The following is a 25035-nucleotide window of genomic DNA, read 5'->3' on the forward strand; positions in this document are numbered from 1 at the left end:
AAATAGATGATCTCATCTCATGAGACTGATGAGGAGGTTGTCCTAGTATTGGCAAAACAATAGGAGGCAAGAAGTGGTAATCCAAGAAGATGGATAGATGTTATGAGGACCTTCTTAGCTGGGAATGGGTATCCTTAAGGGTTGGACAAAGCTAAAAGGAGATAGTACAAGCTGCAGTCTATTCCTTATGCTACAATTGATGGTGTTCTATTTAGGAGAGATTTCAATGGAGCCCTGCTAAGATGTATTGATGTTGATCAAGCAGAAAGGGTAGTTAAAGAGCTTCTTAATGGTCCTAGTGGCGGTCACTTTTCAGCAAAAACCATTGCAATAAAAATCATGAGAGCCGATTGCTACTGGCCATCATTGTTCGATGACTGTCACAGGCATATAAGGAAGTGTGGGAAGTGCGCCTTCTTCTCATGTAAATAGAAGCTTGTGGCTCTCCCACTTCACCCCATCCAGGTTGATCAACCTTTTTGTCAATGGGTATTAGATTTTATTGGCCCTATTAACCTGCCTTCCAGCTCTAGTCATAAGTGGATTCTAACTACCACAGATTATTTTACAAGATGGAAAGAGGCAATAGCCTTGAAAGACTCTACAAAAGCTTCGTTGTAAAATTCTTTAATGGAATTGTCACAAGGTTTGGTGCTCCTTCGACTATCATTTTAGATAATGCTAAATCATTCATAGGAGCTCAGATCTGTACATGGGCACTTGATCATGGTATTTTCTTGAGCACATCTTCCAATTATTATCCTCAAGGCAATGGGTTAGCTGAATCGTCCAATAAAAAATTGATCAGAATCATCAAGAGGATTGTTGAAGACAACCAAAGGTGTTGGCACCCGAAATTGAAGACTACCCTATGGGCTGATAGAATAACACCCAAAAGAGCTATAGGGAATTCTCCCTTCATGTTGGTCTATGCTAGGGAAGCTAGGCTTCCTGTCTCATTGGAGTTTCCTGCTCTTGAGTTGGCTCATCAGTTGGAATTAGTTGGAAATGATGCTATGATTGTAAGAATGGTTTTGAGGGTAAGCTAGAGGAGTAAAGGAGTCAAGCAATCGAGACCTTGGAGACACATCAATGATAGATGAAGAATAGTTTTGATAAGAAGGCTAAGGCCAGAAATTTCAGGGAAGGCGATCTTGTGCTTAAGTAGGGAGACACTCAAAGTTTGATGCCTTATGGAATGCTCCCTAGTAATCATTAGTTGCAAACAATCTAATGTTTCCTGATTGGGTAGGCCTAATGGCGAAGTCTTGCCTATTCCAGTCAATGAAATATATCTTAAGCCTTATTTCTGATGGAGTTTATTTTATGTATATAGTCAGTGTAGTTTTGCTTTTTTGTTCCTTCCTATTTCCCAAGAAGTGCACGGGCACATGTTATGTTTTGAGGGTGTTTTTAGTTTTTGCAAGTTGTAGAGGAAAAGGGCATGTTATGGCCTAAAGTACAGTAGAGGTGGTAAATTGATGAGCTTCATAGTTTCAGAGACTCCATAGCCCAATGGATCTTTTGATAGTCATTGGTCATATGCTACGCAGGCTTGCATCCCCTCTGAGTCGCCAAAAATGTTAACTAAAACACCCTTCCGCCAGAAAATCAAATTTAAATGATAGTTCACCCAACGGTTACCAAGGGTTTCTTATGAAATGATTTAGCATTGGCCATATTCCTATTTCGTATTACAACTTAAGATAGTTTTGAGTTACAATCATGCGATTCGCGCAGTCACAGTCAATTAAATGCTAACCAAGGTCAAGATGGCGAAGGTGTGCTTTGCTTTGTATTTTCTTGATCGCATGATTACATTGGCATGCTATAGTTTAAACTGCGACGGCGCGGAAAAGGTAGATCTTCAATGCTTCAAGATCTACGACAGGTGCATAATTGCGGCAAATCAAAGGATGGGCAAGTTTTGAGTTGCGATCGAGCGGTTTCCTCGTTTCAGTTGATCGTAGGGGCCCGACAGTAACATCAACTCAAGGTGGTGACAATTCGAATGTGGTCAGATCTTAGCTTTCGTGGGGACGCAACGGTTAGTAAGGAATGCTAAAGACAGGTTGCAAGGCAGCGATGAATTATTAGGTCACGATTTCGCAAGTAGTAACTATTATCTAAGGAAGAGGGTGGTGCGGTTACGATCGCGGATGGTCAACGCAAGGTGTAAGGATTGGACCAGTGACAGAGTGGCACAATGATAAAAAGTGTTTGGTCCACACAGCAAGACTCGATGGTTAAAACTCAATTGATCAAGAGTCACAATCGAGTTGGAGGTTGGTGGCTGTGGAAACAGTTCTTTGAATGATGAATCCAATCTTTCCGATCTCCTGTAACTACTCTCATCGATCCCTAGGCTTGATAAATGCAAAGGAGGTACTCCACCATCATCGGTTGATCCATTCATTTAGTCAGAGATTAAATAACTGTCACTCCTGACCTCTCAGAGATTTTTTTGGTGCGGAAGTGATCCTCTCATGTGTGGATTTACTCAACAGCCAGATCTTTTCAGCCTTGTAGTAACTATTCTCTGGAGATTTGATTGTAGTGGTAGATTTCTTTACCTTGTTAGGGAGGCCATCCAAATTATGTCGACACTATAAAGGCAGATATTGTACTCTTTCTGAGGGTTGGATCTTCTCTGTTTTCTCTAGTATTGCCTTGGCATACTACTGTAAATTCCCTCTTTGCCTTTGAATCATATGACTATTTGCCTTATCTCTTTCAATCGTCGTCATACTGTGCAAGCTTGCCTACCTCTCTCGATTTACTCTGGATATCTATGATCTGCATTTTCTGTATCTCTAACCCGTGAATGATAAGAAGTGAAGCATTTTTTCCTCATGTCACTCATATGGTTATCTGATCTTTATGCAATTTACAGACTAAAGCAAGTTTGAATTCGTATATCTTTGGGCTGTCATAACGATAGTACTATGCATGTATGGGCAGAGACTAGTCTGAACACCCTATTTTGATGCATCACCTCATTAGAATAGATTAGGTAGTTGCTTTCATGTATTCCTTCTCCCTTTTCTCTTCAAGAATAGTTTAAGTGCATCCTAATAGTAGAGGAAACCACCCTTCTCCAGAGACTCGACCTCATAGTTCAAGTCCCATAGGTTGGAGGTTGTTTCCATGTTTCACGAGGCTATCTTTAGGTAAGACTTTGGACCAAGGTGCAAGCTTTTTTGACAACAGTATCTATGTGGAAGTATTGGACTGGGATTAAAATATGGTAATGTGAATATACATCAACATGGATAGATCCAACTCAAATTGGGCTTGCAGTGTTGTTGATCGTAAAAGTACCTCAGGGTGTTGTTTCAATTTAGGATCTAGCATGATATCTTGGTTCAGTAAAAAGTAATCTTACTATTGCATTGAGTTCTACGAAAGCCAAGTACATTGCAGCATCTATGGGAGTTTGAGAAGCAGTATGGTTCAGGAAACTACTAGTAGGTTTTTTTGGACAATCCTTGGACCCCACTACCATACATTGTGATAATCGAAGTTGTATAAAACTCTTTGTGAATCCTGTATTTCATAACAGATTAAAACACATTGAGATCTCCTATTATTATATCAGAGACATGGTAGAAAGACATTTCATGCAGCAGAGATATATTAGCATGGATGAGCAAACTGCTGACATTCTAACTAAATCCCTCTCAAAATGAAAAGTGGAACACTTCATAGGGAAACTTGGCATGATAAAAATGTAATTATAATTTACGAGGTTGAGTCTCAGTTTTAATGCTAAGAGATATATATGTGTATACTCTTTTCTTGTCATGTGAGTTACTACCTGATTATGGAGAAACATCAAAAAAGTTGACGATCTTTAATTGATGTTTGATTGTGGTTACTATTATAAGGTGACAATTATTAACAATAGTTTAACATTCTAGCATGATGGATATCATTTGTCTGATGTCTATGGAGATCATGATAGTACATATCTCTTATGTAATTATTGAAGTTGCATTACTGAGATATGGCATGGTGGATACTATGAGATGTAGTATAATTGGAGACACCATGTATAGATATTTTCTTTGGTAGGCATCATGAGACTTGACACTAGTGCACATACCAAACAAAATTTAAGTATGGTGAATAGTGTGTTGATCTTATAAACAACCCTCTCTAGCTAAGAGGGAGTGTTAATGTTGTAGCTTCAGTCAAATTGATTTGATCAAGAGATACTGTTTTATTCAGGCATTATGGTTACTAGTTTTTATCTCTTATTAATAATTATTATATAATTAATATATACATATACATCTACATATATATATATATATGTGTGTGTGTGTGTGTGTGTGTGTGTGTGTGTGCGTGTGTATGCATTTGTATTAAGTTAATATCATCTAATGATTATTAATCCATGTGTACTTATTGATCAACATTCAAATCTGATTGAATCGATAATCTGTATGAAACAGTTGTCATTCAAATCATTTACTACAATACCGATTGATATTATTATCATCCAGATCGGGTTTGTAATCAACAGCGGCCATTATTATTATGCAGATCGCACTGTAATGGAATGATACTTTTTGTTGTTGTGAACCGATGGGAGTAATCCTTTGGACATGCCCCTTGTATGGTGATGTCCTTACGTGGCTTAGGCCACATAGAGACATGTCCCTACATGGGACATGTCTATTTGTCTCATAAATATTATCAAGATCACTGCAAGTTGGAAAATACAGAATACTGCAGTACTTATGCAATTGCAGTGATTTCTAATGAACACCCTTGCAATTTATATTGAAAGTAATTTCAAGAGTGTACTTACATGTTGGCAGCCATATTATATATACAAAACCTGCAACAAGAATTTGGTTAATTGCATCAACAAGAAGATTCAAGTTAGTAAATCCATCACAATCAGGGATATATATATATATAATTTTAAAAAGGTATTAAATCTTATCCTATTTCCTTAACATAAACAGATCAAATTTATTAGAATTTACCAAAGAAGACTTGAAATACTTGCAAAATCTACAAGAAGTTATTCAAAATTTGAAAAAAATTAAAAGACACGTATGTTTGACAGTTAAATCTGGAGAATTCTGTATGTTGGCAGGGGTTTGTAAATCATATTACTTGGACATTCAGATTTACAGAAAAAAAGGGTTGTATCAGATTTATGTTCAGATTCCAATTACTTCCATAGCTGTGTTTTTTATAGAGCTGGCTGCCCTATTATCCATTTGTGTCTTCATATTGCTAGTGGTTGTTCTTTAGAATATATCACAGTGAAAGGAGATTTGGATATTCCCTACAAACTCCAAAGTGCTGCACCTCTATATTGAAGGCTGTACAGTACAGGAACAGGGAGCTTCTATAAGTTTGTGGACTGCGTTTTGTCAGCTGGTGGCTATCTGGGTATGAAACTCCCTATCAAGTTGTAATGTTTATGTTCGCAAACTAATTCAGGTTTGATAATGTTTCAGACTTTCAAGTTGTTGAAATATCATTTGTCATTGAATATCTATCTATATATTGAGTTCAAATTACTGAAGCATACTTAGATAAGATAAGATAAGATATGATAATGATATTAATGTCCAACAAAAGACCAAAAAGAGGTCTATAAGACTGTAAGATTACAATAGTGAGGCTGACACCAGCAGGAACACACAAAGGTGTCCGAAAATAAATGACAAAACCAAAACAACAAAAAATAAAGAGACAGAGAGAACACCAAGAGAGATTAGGAGTCTTTCTTAAGCAAAAAAAAATCAGTCACTGAGTGATACGCTTGCCGATGTGCAGAGGCTCTGTACTGTCTCTGGGCACTCGCAAAGGAGTGTCGCTGGTGCAAATAACCGGAACGGGGTCTGACACATATAGAATGCCCGGTAGATCTAGTGGAGCTAGAAGGCCTTTTCACACCTCGCAAAGGAGATAATGGTGTAAAGAAGGCAGTAATGAGCTAAGTAGACGAGTGCCGGTGTGGAAGCAGTGACTGCATTGTGCTATCATGGAGCATAGTGGCCTCACGAAGATAAAGTGCAAGACATTGCTGATCATAGTAGTTGAAAAAGTCATAGAGAGAAGCACTCCCAAAATAGACAAAAAAATCTCCCTCTACTCTCGTAATATATAGGGCATCGAAAAAGGAAGTGAGTCTTAGTCTCCACCTCCCCTAAAGTACAGATCATACAGATCTGCTCCCCACTATCAATATGATGGTTGGTCTGAGCCCGAAGACGATGTTTACCGTATGGGCTAAATAGTTTAATGCGTACAGACAATAGACAAGAACATGTGACGTAGCAGTGCTCTTGTTATTATTCGCATATAAGCCAAAGGGATTACATAGTGCTTTCAATGATGATTACAATCATGATCCAAAGTTGTACATATACCATTCCGAAGGGGTGACTCAACCCCATCGGTTACTTTATAACTTCATCGACAATATGCTAATCTACTTGTCGGCTATTTTATAATTTTACCGACAACTTCATCCCCCCAAAAAGAAAAGTTGTCTCCAGACGACAATTACAAAACTCAAAAATTGAAAATTGCACAACTAATTACATCAATATACAAATACTAGGCAGGGGAATGGGTCCCTGGCATGGTAGGTGTCCGTGCTCTCAGTTCACTCAACTCAGCCTGTAGCTTGTAGACCTACTCCTTTCAAACTTTCAATTCGGCTTCCACTTCCATTTGAAGCTCCAGAGCTGACTGCATCATCCTAGCAGTCTCTCCTATTTCCTTTTCTTTCTCATCTACTAGCTTCTCTTTCTCTACTGCCAATTGATGTAATCGACTCTGTTTTCCTGGCAAGGTTGCCCTCTTGGATTCCCAAGCCGCCCTTTCTGCGGGTAACCCGACAAATGATTCCTCTCGAGCCCTCTCAATTGCTGCCTAATCTGCTTGGCTCCTCCGAAGGGTAAATAGTTTAATGCATACAAACAATAGACAAGAACATGTAACACAACAGTACTCTTGTTATTATTCCCATATAAGCTGAAGGGATTACATAGTGCTTTCAATGATGATTACAATTATGATCCAAAGTTGTACATATACCATTCTGAAGGGGTGACTCAACCCTGTCGGCTACTTTATAACTTCACCAACAACATGCTAATCTACCTGTCAGCTATTTTATAATTTTACCAACAATAGACGGTGAGAACCAACTCTGAAAGATCCTAAGGAGATACACAGGGTGTGAGATCATTGTTGGGAAAGGTAGCTTGGACGAACAATAATCCCATCAGAGATCTCCGAAGTGCTCCGCATAAAAGGACATCCGCGGATGCAACTTGCTAGAAGGGTTAGCCCAAGTAGTGGCAATGTATCCTCTATAAATGTCAAATCTAACATGCTCATTCAACTCCTACCGAGAGGGGAGAAGATGAGCTAGGGCATCCAATGAGGACTAGAAAGGGGGGAGACGTTCAATGCCAATCCCAATCGAACCTAGCAAAGAAGAGGCCTGTGCATACCAACAACATGCATGAGAACCAGACTCTGCAATCTTAGGAGAAACAGACAAACAGTAGGCTAAATAGAGTATCGATCACGATCACCAACATTATCCACAAAACCACGTAGGCAATAGAGGAACCAAACCAAATCAAACATGGCCGCGAGACTAAAAGGATGAGCACCAAACTCAGCAAAAATGACACTATGAGGAGTGAACCTGTGACATTTGATGATGCACCTCAAGAACAAAGTCTGAACCCGCTCGATCGAGGCCCAATTAAAACCAAGAAGAGAAGGGCCCCAAACCACAGACCCATAAAGAACAGTCGGTCGCACAAAAGAGTTCAAGAGACATAACTTGGACAAGGTGTCCTGGAAGTGATGTCTGAAACACTGTTTCTCAAGCAAAGCAAGAGAACCCATACCCTTATTAACTTTGGGCTGAATAGCTGGTTTCATACTGAATCGTGGACCGAAAAACATAACCCCCAAATATGTGTAGGATGAAGTGATCTCAATCTCTTGACCCTAGAAAACGAAGTGAAGATGAGAAGTCTTTAAACAATTAAAGATCATGACCCGAGTCTTACCTAAGTTAATCACAAGCTATCACTGATCACAAAAGGAAGCCAAGCCATCAAGAAGTATCTGTGACCTATCTGGAGAGGAAGCAAGGAGAACCACATCATTTGCAAAAAGAAGGATGGAGATCAGAACTTGATGAAGATAACAACCGTCCTTAGAGAGCGAAGACTTCAGGAGGAAGTCCTCAAGCTCATCAATATATAACCTAAACAAAGTAGGGGAGAGAGGAGTCCTAAATCTACCAACCACGGTCTCATAAAGTCTCATAATATCGGTACATAACATCTCAGAAATACCAACCTTCCTAAGCCTCTCAAACAGAGCCACCCTAGGAATAGAATCAAAAGCTTTGCAAAAATCAACAAAGCAACAGTAGACCTTCTCCGATCTGTGTCTGGCCTCCTTAATAATAGCCCGTAGAGTGAAGATGTGATCCATAGTCTGATAATCTGCCTGGAAACCAACCTGCCCTCTAGCCCTACAACCTTTCATGTCTAGCTCCTCAAATAACATAGCATTAAGGGTTGTCGTATACAATTTGGCAAATGTGTGCCCAATCATGATGGTTTTGTAGTTCCCTGGATCAGAGATAGGGCTGGTCTTATGAATAGGATAAATCAAATGGCTGGACCAAGAGGTCGGAAACCCAGTGTGAATCACTCTATTGAAAATAATAGAGAGATAGGGGCCCAGAACCGAAGCACTGAACTTGAAAAGCTCAGCTTGGAAACCCTCCTCGTCAACAACTCTGCTACACTTCATGGATTTGATGGTCTCATAAATGTGGGAGGGGGTGAAAAGGTGGGCTAAAGAAGGCAAAGTGGGGTGGATATAAAGCTGCCCGAGAATGTCATAAAGAGCCATGGTGTGCAAGGTAAGGTAGCGAAAGTTGAGGGTGGAGGGTGGAGGGGAACTGTGGGGGAAAAGAGCTGGGGATTGCGGATCAGCATGGAGCAAAGGGATTTGCACTTAGAAGCGGCAAAGGTACATTTCTTACTCCAAAGAAAGCAGAGGTAAGACAAGTGAATGTGGGCAAAATCACTGGAGCGAGCCTCAAAAGAAGAACGCATAAAACAATGGAAAGATTTGCAGTCCAAATCGAATCACTGGTTCACAGGGTAGGTGTTACGACGTTTGTTGCAAAGGGGCAAAGGAGGACGATGAGGAATAGAAAGGATGGCAAACCTAAGGATAGCTATCGCAAGCAAGTCAAACATGGAGGCGGCCTCGCACGAGTCCAAGGGTTGAGGAGACTCAAAAGATGAGCAGAAATGAGCTCACAATCATTGTCGAAAAAACGGAAGTGAATGGGTGAGCAAGCAATGATAGATGAAAGATGAGGCGACAAGAGAGGAGGCGAAAGTGAATACTGAGGAGAGCATGGTCTGCAAGAGGAAGGCGCAAAGTGGTGAAACTGCGAATGCAAGAGATGGAGGGACAGGCAAGAACATAATCAACAATGCTAACACTGCCACAATGCAGCCAACAAGTAAAGAACTCAGATCCAGGGAAGTAGGAAAGGCCGTTCAAGATCACAAAGCCAGAATGTAATGTTTGCTCCCGTACTTGAATTCACCAATTATCTTCTCCAGACGATGTGGCCATCAGATGGAATAAGAAAGGAGGTTTTTCTTCAATGTGTGCAGAGGGAATGGAGGCCATACGGCGAGTCAAAGATGAGGGCAAATGTAGACCATACGGTACTAGGAAGTTGGTCATACTTCAGCTTTTATAAAGCCGTATGGTATGAAAGAGATGGTCGTATGCATGCTACAATGGGAGGGTAATGGAAAGGAGTTAAAAGGCTGTACGGTTAAGGACAGAATGGTGGGTGGTGAGAGTCGAGTTGGCCGTACGGTGAGCCATACGAGGAGTGGAAAGAGAAGTATGGTTGCGTGGTAGCGGCTAAGAATGGTTACAGAATGAGGACTTAGTAAGCCGTATAGCAGGTTGTACAGTGAGGGAATTAGAGGAAGGAAGGTATAGGGGTGTGGTGGAAGAGGTGTGGGAGAATGAATGTCGTATGGGCAAGGAGAGAGCCATACGGAAGTGTCCGGATACCACAAGATACAACAATGAATGGCAGTTTGTTCATACAAAACACAAATAGATTAGATATAAGATTAGAAACTTGAATATGAATTATTCCTTCAATATGTGCCGAAAGATAGTGCTCTGATTTGCTAGATCCGAGTGAAGTAATACATGCAACAACAGAATAGGGTGAGGATTGAATCCCACCGAAACCACACTAGCCAAATAGGGAAGATCTTTCACTTCCAAATTGGCGAACGATCCAGAATTCCAAGAGGAATTCACAGTACATAGAAAATAATCCAAAAGCATGCTAAAGACTACCTACAAGCCATGCTTAAAATACCAATTGAGAGAAACTTTCCGAGGGTGGACAAAGATAGCTGACGGCGACACAAACTACGGAAACAAAAAAAAAAAAAGGGTCTGAGATACATAAAATCAATTGGCCCATTACAATAGTTTGATAAATGATTTATTTTATAACGGGAACATTACAGTCCTCCCGTGCCAAATTTTTCTTGTCCTCAAGCAAATGCAATGCCGAGAGCTAGAGAATGTGCTCACCTTTCCATGTTGCGTCGTCCAATGGCAAGTGTTTCCAATGCACCAAATATTCCTTCACCATGCGGTTCTATAGAGTCTTCTTATGTACTTCGATGATCTCGGCTGGTTCCAATATGAGCTTCCCTTATTTATTGAGCGGTGAAAGGTTTCTGGCTATAGTGATGTTCTTCCCTACAACCTTCTTCAAGCATGAAACATGGTAAACATTATGAATACAACTTCCCTCCGGAAGTTCTAGTTCATATGTGACTTCACCAACGCGACGAACTACATAATAGGGGCCATAAAACCGTGGCTTCAATTTTTCTTTTCCCTTTTCCTTTAATGAAGATTGTCGGTATGGCTTGAGCCGGAGATAGACCAAATCTCCTACTTCAAAACTCCTCTCCATTCTATGTCTATCGACGTACATCTTTTGTTAATTTTGTGCCTGCTGTAGGTTTTCCTTCAAGCATCTCAGTATATCTTGTTCCCCCTGAAGCCAATCCCTTGCCCTTGGTGTGCGGCTATCACCAATAACTGTGTAATGTCCCATCCCTAATAGAGTCTAACTATAAATACTAAATTAATAATTGAAATATTAATAATAAATTACGATATAATTTATTATTAATATATTATCTGTATTAACTATTATAAAATAATAATAATAGTAATAATAATATTTATAAACTATTATTATAAATAAATAATAATAGTCAGAAAAGACTGAGATGGTCCTAACTTTAAGATCACAAAAAATAACCAATACTGAACTGTGGCATGCAATCGTTAAATAGGTGTAATGTCTCAAACAAAATTCACCAAATAAGATGGGTGTAACTAATGCAACAATAATCAAATTCAAGAGATCTGATTGAACTGTTACAATTTTCTAATATAATAACTGGCTTTGTAATCCAATTGAATCCAAATAATAAGTCTGATTCAAACATAAATTGGACTGCAAAAATAAGGACGGATCATCTATGATTTTTTTAACAACCAAACGAACATCAACAACTTGAAATTTTAGTCTCATAGGAATGTAGTACTATTGGCGGATTCCTCCCATGAAGCTGGTCGAAACTGGGTCGATTCATTCCCATTCGTTCAAAGAAAATCGACCATTATTTGATGCACCATCCGACTGTAACTTGCTTCCAACCTGGACCCGAAATTAGCTTATGAATCCTTGTCAAACAATTAACATCGACCTCTGTAATACATGAGGAACCGTTGGCAATTCCAACCTACGATTTTATTTAATTATTTCCCATACTCCACGCAGGTGCTGAAAGAAAATGTCGGAATTGTTATCAAGGAAAAACGCTGCTTTGGTAACTCCAATCCAAGTGCTTGCTTATTCAGCGCTGAGGTAATGGCTGAAGAATGGGTAGGATGAAACTACTCGACCTGCCCCTGGTCCGCTCCTCCACAGTCTACTTATACTGCCGGCTTAATGCGATTTTTAATATGAATTGCAACCTTCCATTGCAATTGCTAAACCTGATGTGAACTGAGCCGTCTGGGTTCAAGGAAGACCATGCAACAGTTCACGTGCAATTCTGACCAGGTTTGAGGGATTTATGACCACAAATGTGTTCCCAGTTTCCTTCAAATCTCTCCAGTTCTGCAATAGTTAATTCCCCTCTAACTGATCCTCTAATGATCAACAAGCCACAAGATTCGGCCTTAGGCCACAGATCTCTGCCCAGGTGAAGTGACTGTAATATCACCTCCGATTTGCAATAATTCAGGTGATATCCCACACCCTCAAAATTGCTTATCAATGGGAGTTTTCGTTCCCAAAGATAATTTGAGAATTTGCAGACCAAATGACTACAAATTGCTCTAATCAGAATAGAAGTTGAATTCACAAAAATCGCTTGTTCAAATAGGTGCCTCCTACCCTCTATTTATTCACTTTTTTTTAAGAAGTCACTGGAAGCTTCTAGAAACATCTTTTATAATATCTTATTATAATGCACTTTATTATTAAATAACTTTATAAAATTAAATAAATAACTTTATAAAATTAAAAGTGCAATTTCAATTCAACATTAGAACAAGTAGGCCCCACTTACTAGATGTAGGATTAATTATAATTCTCCGAGAGCAAAATGCAATCATCCGGCAACAGGATGACTCTCTCTCCAAAATCATTTGCCTACGAGAGTCAATGATAGGCAAATCTACTGTAGAAGTCATGTCGCTAGAAAGGGGACATGACAGTCCGCCCTTCCTGAAATTGCTTGTCCTCAAGCATTCTCAAAGCTGGATGCTGCAAAATTGTTTCATTTTCCCAAGTGGCATCTTCAACTGGTACATCTCTCCATTTAACCAAATATTCTCTGATCACCCTTCTGCGGAGCTGCTTTTCCCTACTTTCCAAAATGAATTCCGGCACTAAGATCAATTTCCCTTCATCATCCAAGGGAGGTAATACCGCAAAAGGTACCACATTCTATCCCAACGCCTTTTTGAGGCGCGACACATTGAACACATTGTACACTTTGCTATCTACTGGAAGCTCAAGCTCATAAGCCAATTCCCCTATTCGCCTGGTGATCCTGAAAGGCCCATAATACCTAGGCTTAAGCTTCTCTGATCCACTCTTTTTAAGAGTAGATTGTTGAAATGGTTGAAGCATGAGGTAAACCATGTCGCCAACTTCGAAGCTCCTCTCTGTCCTTTTTTGATCTGCATACTGCTTATACTGATTCTGTGCCTTGGCTATGTTATCCCGGAGAGCGTCAACAATGTCCTTACTTTCTTGAATCAAACTCCCAGCACGTGGAACTCGAACATCACCCATCAGCAAGTCAATAAAGCTCGGTGCATCATACCCATATAAAGCTCGGAAAGGTGTCATCTGAATAGACATGTGAAAGGTGGTATTATAACAATATTCACACAAATAAATCCATCTCACCCATGCCTTCTGCTGATCAGCTATGTAATTTCTCAAGTAGCCTTCTACCCACTTGTTCACTATTTCCGTCTGTCCATCAGTCTGCGGGTGGTAACTAGTACTGGGTGTCAACTCAGTGCCACATAATCGAAACACCTCCTGCCAAAAATGACTCATGAATCTACTATCTCTGTCGCTCACAATACTTCGGGGTATCCCATGTAGTCCTAAAATTTCTCTAAAAAATACCTCAACTACCTGCACTGCTGTGTGAGTAGTAGTGATGGGAAAGAAGTGTGCATACTTCGTCAATCTATCCACCACCACATAAATGCAATCGCGTCCTTGGGCCTTAGGCAAACTTGTAATGAAGTCCATGGCTATGCATTCCCACTTCCGATCCGGAATGGGAAGTGGCTGTAGGAGTCCTGCTGGGAAGGTGTGCTCTTGTTTATTCTGCTGACAAACAGGACACTCACGAACATACTGTAGCACATCTGTCTTGAGTCCTTTCCATGTGAACCGTTCTCGTACCTGTCTATATGTTTTAAAGTACCCAGGATGACCAGCTATAGGTGAATCATGAAGAGCCCTCATAATAGACCGCTTCACCTTCGATCCTGGGACTAAAAATATCCTATTCTTGTAGATAATCAATTCATCCACAAGTGTATACCTGGTATCAACAATTGTCCCATCAACTATCCCAGAAGCCCAAGAGTCTCTAGCATACTCTGCAACAATCAAATGCTTCCAAACCTCAGAGATCTCAACCATCGCACTAAGATGTGGCCTGTGTGACAAGGCGTCTGCTACCACATTCTGAGTTCCCCTCACGTATGATATATCAAAGTTGTAAGCTTGCAGCTTACTCACCCATTTCTGCTGTCTATCATTGAGATCTCTTTGACCAAGGAAATGTCTCAAACTGTTGTGATCAGTTTTTATACAAAACTTACCACCTGCTAGATACTGCCTGAATTTAGCTAATGCGTGCATGATAGCTAACATCTCCTTATCGTAAATGCTGAATGATCTCTCTGGCCCACGGAGTTTCCTGCTCTCATATGCAAGAGGGTGTTTGTCCTGCATCAAAACAGGCCCAATACCATCTCCTGAGGCATCACACTGGAGTTCAAATGGCTTCTAGAAATCGGGCAATGCTAGTACCGGACATGAAGTCATGATCTCCTTAAATCTGTCAAAACAAGCCTGTGCCTTTGATGTCCAAACAAAGGCTCCCTTTTTTAGCAAATCTGTCATAGGAGCCGCATGTCGCGAATATCCGCAAACAAATCTGCAATAGAAGCCACATAAACCAAGGAATCCTCTCAGCTGGGTCAGGTTCTCAGGAATAGGCCACTCCACTATAGCACGGATCTTATCAGGGTCCATCCATACTCCTTCTCTACTGATAATATGACCTAAGTATAATAACTCAGTCATACCCAAATCACATTTGGACTCTTTGGCATACAAAGACTCTGCCTGCAAGGTATTCAATACTGTCTCTAAATGCTCCATATGCTCACGCCATGTCCGACTGTATACCAAGATATCATCAAAAAAAACCAACACAAACTTCCTCAGCTGATGATGGAAGACCTTATTCATGGTGGACTGGAAAGTAGCTGGTGCATTGGTCAAACCAAATGGCATAACTACAAACTCAAAGTGCCCACAATGACATCTGAATGCAGTCTTCTCTATGTCCTGTTCTTTGACTCTAATCTGGTGGTAACCGGATCTCAAATCAATCTTACTAAAGTAACATGCCCCATGTAGTTCATCTATCAGCTCATCAATCCGCGGAATGTGATATCTATTCTTAATGGTTTTCTTATTCAGCACCCTGTAATCTATGCACATCCGAAGTGAACCATCTTTCTTCTTTACCAAAACTACTGAAGAAGCAAAAGGAGACTTACTAGGTCTAATGTGTCCCATTACGAGAAGCTCCTTGATGGTTTTCTCTATTTCATCCTTGAGCCTTTTTGGATGCCTGTATGGAGTAATCATAACTGGTTTAGCACCCTCTTCTAACTCAATGATGTGCTCAATCCCTCTATCCGGTGGTGTACCAGGTGGAATATCGTTGAATACCTTATTATACTTCTTTCTCAATATCTGGATGTCTGGATGATATTTTGTCTTTTGTTGTTCCTCCTTTGTGGGCATGAGAGTACACATGGCTGCCCATTCAATATCATTATGCCTCACCAATCTTTCCAATCGTTTGAGAGAAATGGTTCGGATGTCACTATTCCTAATAGCTCTCAACACATGCTGCTTTCCATCTACCTCAAACTTGATCTCCATGTCCTTGAGTCGAAAAGTGACCTCACCCAATAAACGTAACCATGTCATACCCAAAATGATATCCAAGTCACCCATATTGACCACATGGTAATCGGCTTTGAACTCATAACTATTCAGGCGTAAAGGCATGTCTCTAACCATCTTGTTACACTTAAGAGTGTAACCATTAGCAACCTGTACTCGGAGACTGTAATGATCCCATCTTTTGGCCTTCACGTTCTCCAAAGTCTAAGTGGAGGATAAGAAGAAATTAAATTAATTTCTTATAAAGTCATTCAATTTAAAAGTGACTTTGTATTTAATTAATTTAATTATTAATTACAAGGGAGCAGCTTCTAGGGTATGTATTAATTATTGGAAGGACAGAAGCCTCTTGTCATTTAATTAATTATTGCTAGAGAGGGATTTCTAGAGAATGCATTAATTATTGGAAGGAGGAAGCTTCTAGCTCTTGCAATTAATTAATGTTTTAGTTCCTTCCAAAAGGATGAAGAATAGGATAAATAGGGCTGAAAGTCTCATTGCTGATTATCAGATTATTGTATCCTATGATTATGACTTGCATTTGATAACAGCTTGGATGTGTGAATTCATATCTTTTTTGGCAATAGGGGATGTTCATTCTCTGTTGTAACATTCTAGACATCATTCCCTTAGGGTTTGGCCTTTGGAATACATCTCTTTGTACTTGATTGCAGCATTTTTAGAATTAATATAATTTCAGCAGTTGGTTCAGCTTTTGGGCATTCCTGGGTGTCCATTACAGTGGTATCAGAGCTATAAGTCCTGCCATCCTGTGGAGGTCTTATAGGAAATTTGGAACAGCGAGATAAAGGGAAAAGAGTTTGACAAAATGTATACCAGTCCAGATCAAGAAAATGCAATGCTTAGGTTACTTAGTTCATTAGAGGAGGGGCAACGGATGCAACAGGAGCATAATAGGCAAATGGGTATGATGTTGCAGCTTATGGCTAGACAGATGGGCATCAATATTGACAATCTGTATGTTGCTCCAGTGCAGAAAGAAGTTGTTTCCTCAGGTGGGATTGAGACACATATAGAGCCACCTAGCTATGATGCTGGTGATATGGAGTCCATCGATGTGGGATTAGAAGAATGCAAGGATACTATCATATCAGCAGCCACTCCTATGTCAGTTGAACCATCCAACAAGGAGTTTAGCAGTATGCATGCAGTTGTAGGTGTGTGCTTTGATGATAGTACACCTATTATTGCTAATGAGGTGAGTGATATAGTGCCAGAGTCATATTATACTATCGATCAACAAAGTGTTGATGTTCACTTCTGCAATAGTACTATGTTCAACATGGATGCCACATTGTCTTATGATAATTTGATGTTTGCGGTCGATATTGATCACTCTCCTAAGTGGAGTTGGGATTTGTTTTCACCATCTACAAAGATTCAGTTTTGTGTTGCAGCAGTTGGGAAGAAGAGATTTCATAGATCTTCTATGGAGCCGCCTTTTAGTGACATTCAGACTTACACTTCTTCAGCACAAGTTTTGGGAGCTAATTTGCAGGACATGTGGTTGATCTTAATGATGTTCATTTGCAGTTTGTTTAATGTCTATATGGATATCACATACTACTTCAATTGGGATCCAGGTGGAGGTTGGAGTCCATTATGTTACTTAATTGCTTGAGGACAAGCAATTTCAAGGAGGGCGGATTTGTAATGATCCCATCTTTTGGCCTTCACGTTCTCCAAAGTCTAAGTGGAGGATAAGAAGAAATTAAATTAATTTCTTATAAAGTCATTCAATTTAAAAGTGACTTTGTATTTAATTAATTTAATTATTAATTACAAAGAAGCCCAAGAGTCTCTAGTCATTTAATTAATTATTGCTAGAGAGGGATTTCTAGAGAATGCATTAATTATTGGAAGGAGGAAGCTTCTAGCTCTTGCAATTAATTAATGTTTTAGTTCCTTCCAAAAGGATGAAGAATAGGATAAATAGGGCTGAAAGTCTCATTGCTGATTATCAGATTATTGTATCCTATGATTATGACTTGCATTTGATAACAGCTTGGATGTGTGAATTCATATCTTTTTTGGCAATAGGGGACGTTCATTCTCTGTTGTAACATTCTAGACGTCATTCCCTTAGGGTTTGGCCTTTGGAATACATCTCTTTGTACTTGATTGCAGCATTTTTAGAATTAATATAATTTCAGCAGTTGGTTCAGCTTTTGGGCATTCCTGGGTGTCCATTACAGAGACCCTCAAACTCCTCTGTCTTAATACCACGGCGCTCAACTAGACGTGCATCAATGTAGTTGTGCGTAGCACCTGTATCAACCAATGTGATCACCTTCTGTCCTGCTAGAACACCACGTAACCTAAAGGATCCCTCTTGCTGAATACTAGACAAACGCCCCTGCTGTAAATGTAACTCAGGTTCCTCTTTTTGCTTTGAATTCCCTGTCTCTCCCTCAGGTTCTGTATCACTGTGATCATCCTCATGTGCTGTACTGTCAGAGTCCGATCCTTCGTAATATGCCCACATAACTCTATTGGCCTTTCCCTTAGGTCTCAAAGGACAATCATGGTCCCTATCATATGGGCCTTTGCAATAGAAGCATAGTTTCTTCCTACGCAAGTCGTTTAATGCTTCTGCATCCAGGGGTGTAGTGGATTTTCCTTTGGTATCAATGCTCTTCCCTTTATTCTTATCAAGCTTCTTATTGTCTCTGAAAGAAGTAGTACTCCTGGAAGTGAACCTGCTAGAAGGTGTTGTAAGCTCCATACTCCGTGCTTTCCTCATAGCCTCCTGAAGTGTTGGTGGTTCAAATGCCTTAATCCAACCCTTGAGGGGTTCAGACAATCCTTCTGTGAACAAGATAACCAACCGTCTCTCAGACACATCTTGCACCATCACTAACAACCTTTGGAATTCACTAATATAAACCTCCAAACTGCCTGACTGTCTTAACTGTGCAAGGTCACAAAAATAGATCTCTGGATCCTTCCTATCAAAACGCTCAACCAATCTATCCACAAAGTCCTGGTAAGATGTCACCTGGTTGTGTTGCAGCGTAACCACCTCATGTGACCACCAATCATGAGCTGCTCCCTCCAAATGCAAGGTGGCGTATCTGATGGCATCTATCTCTGACATAGGCCTTAATGCTAGGAATGTATCCAACTTATGAATCCATGCTTGTGCTGTCATCTGTCCACTACCATCGAAAGACGGTAAAGTGAGTTTACTAGCAGCTCACTGTAACTCATTTTCATGACTTCCTCTAGACCTCCTGTTTTGACGGCTACTCCTCATATGCTCTCTCCTCTGGTTCAGGTAGTGCTCAAAGTTTAGTAGCTCACGCACATGGGGTGGTAATGCGTGCCATTCTGCAGTAGCGGCTTTGAGATCATCCTGAAAATCCTTCGGCAAGTCATCTTCCTCTATCTCCTGGGCCTCCTCCCTAAGGAAAGTGGGACGAGTAGGCCTATTTGTTGTACACGATCTGCGCCTAGGAGCACCCTGTGAGCCTACCACACTTCTATTATCATGATCAGGTGTACCTCTACCCGGTTCCTGAATCCTGGGCGGAACAGCTCTCTCCATTATGGTAGTCAATGCTTGTAATGACTGGGCTATTTCTTGCTGTCTGGTAATCATGATTCTGTAGAACTCTCTGGTCTCATCGTCATCAATTCTAGGTGGACTCTGTGACTGTCTCTCACCCATATCTCTAAATTTCTGTTCGCCCTTAAGTGTTGCTCCTCTGCGTATATAATACCTGGGATAAGGTTGCATAAGATGTTCTACCCAACAGGATGGCAAGAACACTGCTCTGATACCACTGAGATGGTCCTAACTTTAAGATCACAAAAAATAACCAATACTAAACTGTGGCATGCAATCGTTAAATAGGTGTAATGTCTCAAACAAAATTCACCAAATAAGATGGGTGTAACTAATGCAACAATAATCAAATTCAGGAGATCTAATTGAACTGTTACAATTTTCTAATATAATAACTGGCTTTGTAATCCAATTGAATCCAAATAATAAGTCTGATTCAAAAATAAATTGGACTGCAAAAATAACGACGGATCATCTATGATTTTTTTAACAACCAAACGAATATCAAAAACCTGAAATTTGAGTCTCATAGGAATGTAGTATTGTTGGCGGATTCTTCCCATGAAGCTGGTCTAGACTGGGTCGATTTGTTCCCATTCGTTCAAAGAAAATCGACCATTATTTGATGCACCATTCGACTGTAACTTGCTTCCAACATGGACCCGAAATTATCTTATGAATCCTTGTCAAACAATTAACATCGACCTCTGTAATACATGAGGAACCCTTGGCAATTCCAACTTGCGATTTTATTTAATTATTTCCCATACTCCACGCAGGTGCTGAAAGAAAATGTCGAAACTGTTATCAAGGAAAAACGTTGCTTCGGTAACTCCAATCCGAGTGCTTGCTTATTCAACGCTGAGGTAATGGCTGAAGAATGGGTAGGATGAAACTACTCGACCTGCCCCTGGTCCGCTCCTCCACAGTCTGCTTATACTGCCGGCTTAATGCGATTTTTAATATGAATTGCAACCTTCCATTGCAATTGCTAAACCTGATGTGAACTGAGCCGTCTGGGTTCAAGGAAGACCATGTAACAGTTCACGTGCAATTCTGACCAGGTTTGAGGGATTTATGACCACAAATGTGTTCCCAGTTTCCTTCAAATCTCTCTAGTTCTGCAATAGTTAATTCCCCTCTAACTGATCCTCTAATGATCAACAAGCCACAAGATTCGGCCTTAGGCCACAAATCTCTGCCCAGGTGAAGTGACTGTAATATCACCTCCGATTTGCAATAATTCAGGTGATATCCCACACCCTCAAAATTGCTTATCAATGGGAGTTTTTCGTTCCCAAAGATAATTTGAGAATTTGCAGACCAAATGACTACAAATTGCTCTAATCAGAATAGAAGTTGAATTCACAAAAACCGCTTGTTCAAATGGGTGCCTCTTGCCCTCTATTTATTCACTTTTTTTTAAGAAGTCACTGGAAGCTTCTAGAAACATCTTTTATAATATCTTATTATAATGCACTTTATTATTAAATAACTTTATAAAATTAAAAGTGCAATCTCAATTCAACATTAGAACAAGTAGGCCCCACTTACTAGATGTAGGATTAATTATAATTCTCCGAGAGCAAAATGCAATCATCCGGCAACAGGATGACTCTCTCTCCAAAATCATTTGCCTACGAGAGTCAATGATAGGCAAATCTATTGTAGAAGTCATGTCGCTAGAAAGGGGACATGACAAAGACTAAAATAAAATATAATAATAATAATTGATTGTTCTATTATTAATACCATTATAATAGCCAAATAAGGCAACTCGTAATCATTAAAAAGACATGACCATAGAAATGACAATGGCTGTGACCCTCCACGTGAAAGCACAAAACAAGGTATAAAGCCAAAAAAAATAAAGGCAATCATTTACCAGGAAGATCTACGGAGAAGATTATTCTATCCACAAACACACGTCTGCAAAAAGACGGATAGGGGAGTTGCATGCAAAAAACAATCAACTTTTCGTATTTTCTTTAACATAATGTGGTAGAAGCAAGCAGAGAAGCTTATAAAGGAAATGAAAACAAAGACAATGATAGCATCGAAGAGGGGAAGAAGAAATTTTGGAGATCGATTAAGAATTCTTTGCTCAGAATCTACAAAACAGGTGTAAAACATTTAGGAATGCAATATATGGAGCATTGAATGGGTATGGGGGTTTCAACGTGGGCATATAGAGGTAATACAATGAAGACAATGGGAATGTAATATGCGATGGTGACAGAAATGTTACTCCTATCCCAATGCTGCTCAAACCTAGTGCTGCCTTATTCCAAAATATGAGGGAAGTGCTAAAATTTTGCATCTTTCTGGTAGCAATTTGAAAGGGCCTTCAAGGCATGATTTTGCATTCTTACACTTTGTCTTGGTAGAGTGGCATATCAAGTAGTGGGTTGCCCACAAAGTTCTATTTTGACTTTCTTCTGTTCAGTCTCATCAATTTTGTAAAATCCTAAAGAAGTTTGACACTTCCAGCACCTTATGCCATAAGTCTTGGGTATTCTGTGGCTTGGGTAAACATCCAAGTCTATGAATGTTTGAGCCGAATTCTACTGCAATGTTTAGAAGTAAATATCTAGGCTTTTGCATGGCCTCATATTAGCAAAATTTAGATGGTCTTAGGATAACAATGTGAACAAATTGTAGTTCATCTGTTGTATCTGAAATCTAGATATTATTTTTTCCTTTTGCTCAAAAAAATTCAGAGAAAAGCTAATAAGTATTCAGGATATGAGATGACTTATATTTTTGATGTGACATTTTTCTTTATAATCGCTTTCAATTTTCCTTAGCACTATCAATCTACTAATTTTAGTGCAACTTTGTATTTCTTTTCTTTGCAGAGGTCAAAAGGTAAGTTGCGTGGTTATGAAGATGAAAAATTCTCCTTCGTTGTTCTAAAGCGTGGGCAACGGCCAAAGTAAGTTTTGACTTTTTATCAAGGTTATTCTCATGCTAGGACTTGTATTATCTTTCATAGAGTTTTAAGTCTGCCTACTTAAAGGAACAAGTTGCACTGTAAAAGCACAAAAAGATGAGTGTTTTCTATGTGCTGAAATTAAATAGGCCACAATGATCTTTTGGTGGTTAGAAGACATTAGTTGCCCCAACAACTATGTACATATTAAACCATATAAAAAGGTTAACTGTCTTTATATTTTGAGAGGCTATCATTGTAGGGTAATGCATCATATCTTAGCAATTTAGGAACTCTAGATTCCTTGCTGTCTTTATTTATTTAATGAGTGATTCATGAAACAGGTAGCTACGCCACACATTGCTTATTGCTAATGGATACTATAACACAAATCTTGCAATAATCCTTAACGTATGCTTTCTCCACTGTAAGTGGATACTATAACAGCCTAAACATGTTCATCTTGGCTAAATACGTGGAAGGAAATTATGAAAGAAGAGTATAAGAAGTACATTTGTAAATTGCATTCTAAGATAAACGAGCTTTTCAAATATGAACAAGAAGTTGGTACATTGCATGCACATCTACATGAAACCAATGAAGAGAAGCAGGAACTCTACATGGAAATTGAAATTCTGACAAAAAATAATGATAATCTGATGAAGGAAAATGAATGGGTGAAAGTTGAATTGAAGGTTGCAAATGATTTACTGACCAAATTCGGTAAAAGTTCTGCAAAGCTTGATGAGCAGATCAGGAATCAAAGGATGCATAGAGAGCCCTATGGCTTAGGCTATACTAGTTATGAAGTGGGTCAGTCTAAGGACGAAGCAAGATGGCAAGTCTGCACCAAAGGTGACCAAAAGGAGTCCTGGTAAGAAATCTTACAAACTTGTGTGTTGTAATTATCATAAAGTGGGACATATTGCTAGCGTGTGTCGAAGTAGACCTAGTACTCCTACATGTTCTATTTGTCATAAGATGGGATGTACTACAAATGTTTGGAGAAATAGATCTAATGCTTTTGATGGCTATTATTGCAATTGCAATAACGGACATAAAGCTAATAAGTGCAGGACAAGAGTCAACAATCAGAAGTCATTTGTGAACCGGCAAAGTTTCTATCAAAATGAGAACCGGTGGGATGTTACATGCTCACATTGTCACAAAAGTCACGTGGCTATTACTTGCAGATTCAGGACCAACAGAGGTAATTGGACCTTGGAGAGCAATTAATGACATGTCATTGTCACAAGATTGGACACATTGCAAGGTTTTGCAGGTCAAGAAACAACAAAGCAAATCAACTGGTTAACAAGTCAGATGATCAAAAGGGCAAGCAGATTGCAGCAAATGGAAGAGACCAGAAGGAAAATGAATAAAGTGTGGTGGAAAAGGGTGCTGGTAAACCATCGGAAAGATCCACATCCTTAACGGATGTGGGACAACTCAGCGACTAAGCCTATCTTTGGCTTAGGGGGAGCAAGCATTGTCAGATCTATTCTCAGAACCCCCTGAAGTGTGTACAGTAAGATTCATTGGCATATTCATATGCATAATGATGTTTTGAAGTGTGTTGTGAAGTTGTGTTGATTCGTATGAAGTTGCATAGTATCAGAAACAAGATTCATGAAGTTGAACGTAACCATACTGTTCAACCGGTGAAGCATTTAAAGCCAGTGTGCAGAGGTAGACAAAAGTTTATTTGAGTCTCATCTTGCATTTCATGCATTTGAAGAACAGTCTTAGAGCAAAAAAAGTGATTTTTTGAGCAGTTAAGAGCAATTAAGGTGATTGGAAAGAGTGTTTGTAGTGATTTCATGAAGAATATCAAGTTGCTTCCAAGTGTGCTCAAAGGAAACCCTAGTTGCAGAAATTTAAAAGGTATTTATCATTTCTTATCACTTGAGTTTGTTATTTCTGTGATGGCTACACCAATTGTGATTGATGTTTGTGAGAGGCCATGACTGGAATTCAAGAGACATCTTTTTAAGTCGACAAAAGATGATCTGATAGGTGCCCTATCCAGCGTGCCCTATGGGTTATTGCATTTTGAAGATATCAGAGCTTATATTTGTTGAAAGTTGGAGAATTTGTGATCTAGTGTGATCTTTGAGCAATATGAGAAGTTGTGCAATAATCTGGTAAGGCTGGTAAGCCTGAGCCATCAAAGGTCAAGAAGGCAACTGAAACAGTGAGCTGGTCGGTAAGAGGAAGAAGGACTAGGCACAAAGGGAGAAAGATGAAAAGGAGTAAGGAAAAAGAACTGAATCTGAGGAAGGGAGTAAGGAAGAAGAAACTGAATGTAATAAAGGCCAGAAGAAGCTGAAGGCTAGTGGCAAGAAGACCAAGGTAGTTAGTGCTTCTACCATGAAGACAGATCAATCAGGCATCATTAAGAATATTCTGTCGATAAAATTGTGAATAATGCTAGGAAATGGGTACTAGTTGATGTTAAGAAGCACTATGATGAGTTTAATGAAGAAGAGCAGAAGAAGATAGAGGATGTTGTTGTATTTAGCATGGACAAATTGAGTAAGGCCCTCATTGAGATGCAAGAACAGATCCCCATATCCTTTTATAATAAGATTGAAACTAGGTGGTGTGCTGCATTCA

General features: G+C 39.6%; 1 protein-coding gene across 1 annotated transcript in view; it reads left to right on the forward strand.

The window, feature by feature from the left end:
• The window catches only part of LOC149551581 (copper ion binding / methyltransferase), a 284272-nt gene that overhangs the window by 253241 nt on the left and 5996 nt on the right, over nucleotides 1-25035 (forward strand). The window contains exon 10 of the mRNA XM_089787094.1: nucleotides 22346-22422. Within this exon, the coding sequence (XP_089643220.1) occupies nucleotides 22346-22422 (77 nt within the window). The remainder of the gene's footprint in view (nucleotides 1-22345; nucleotides 22423-25035) is intronic.

This window comes from Cupressus sempervirens, chromosome 6 (assembly GCF_028749045.1).
Source record: "Cupressus sempervirens isolate cs-2001-9-10 chromosome 6, ASM2874904v1, whole genome shotgun sequence".
NCBI classification, from domain to species: domain Eukaryota; kingdom Viridiplantae; phylum Streptophyta; class Pinopsida; order Cupressales; family Cupressaceae; genus Cupressus; species Cupressus sempervirens.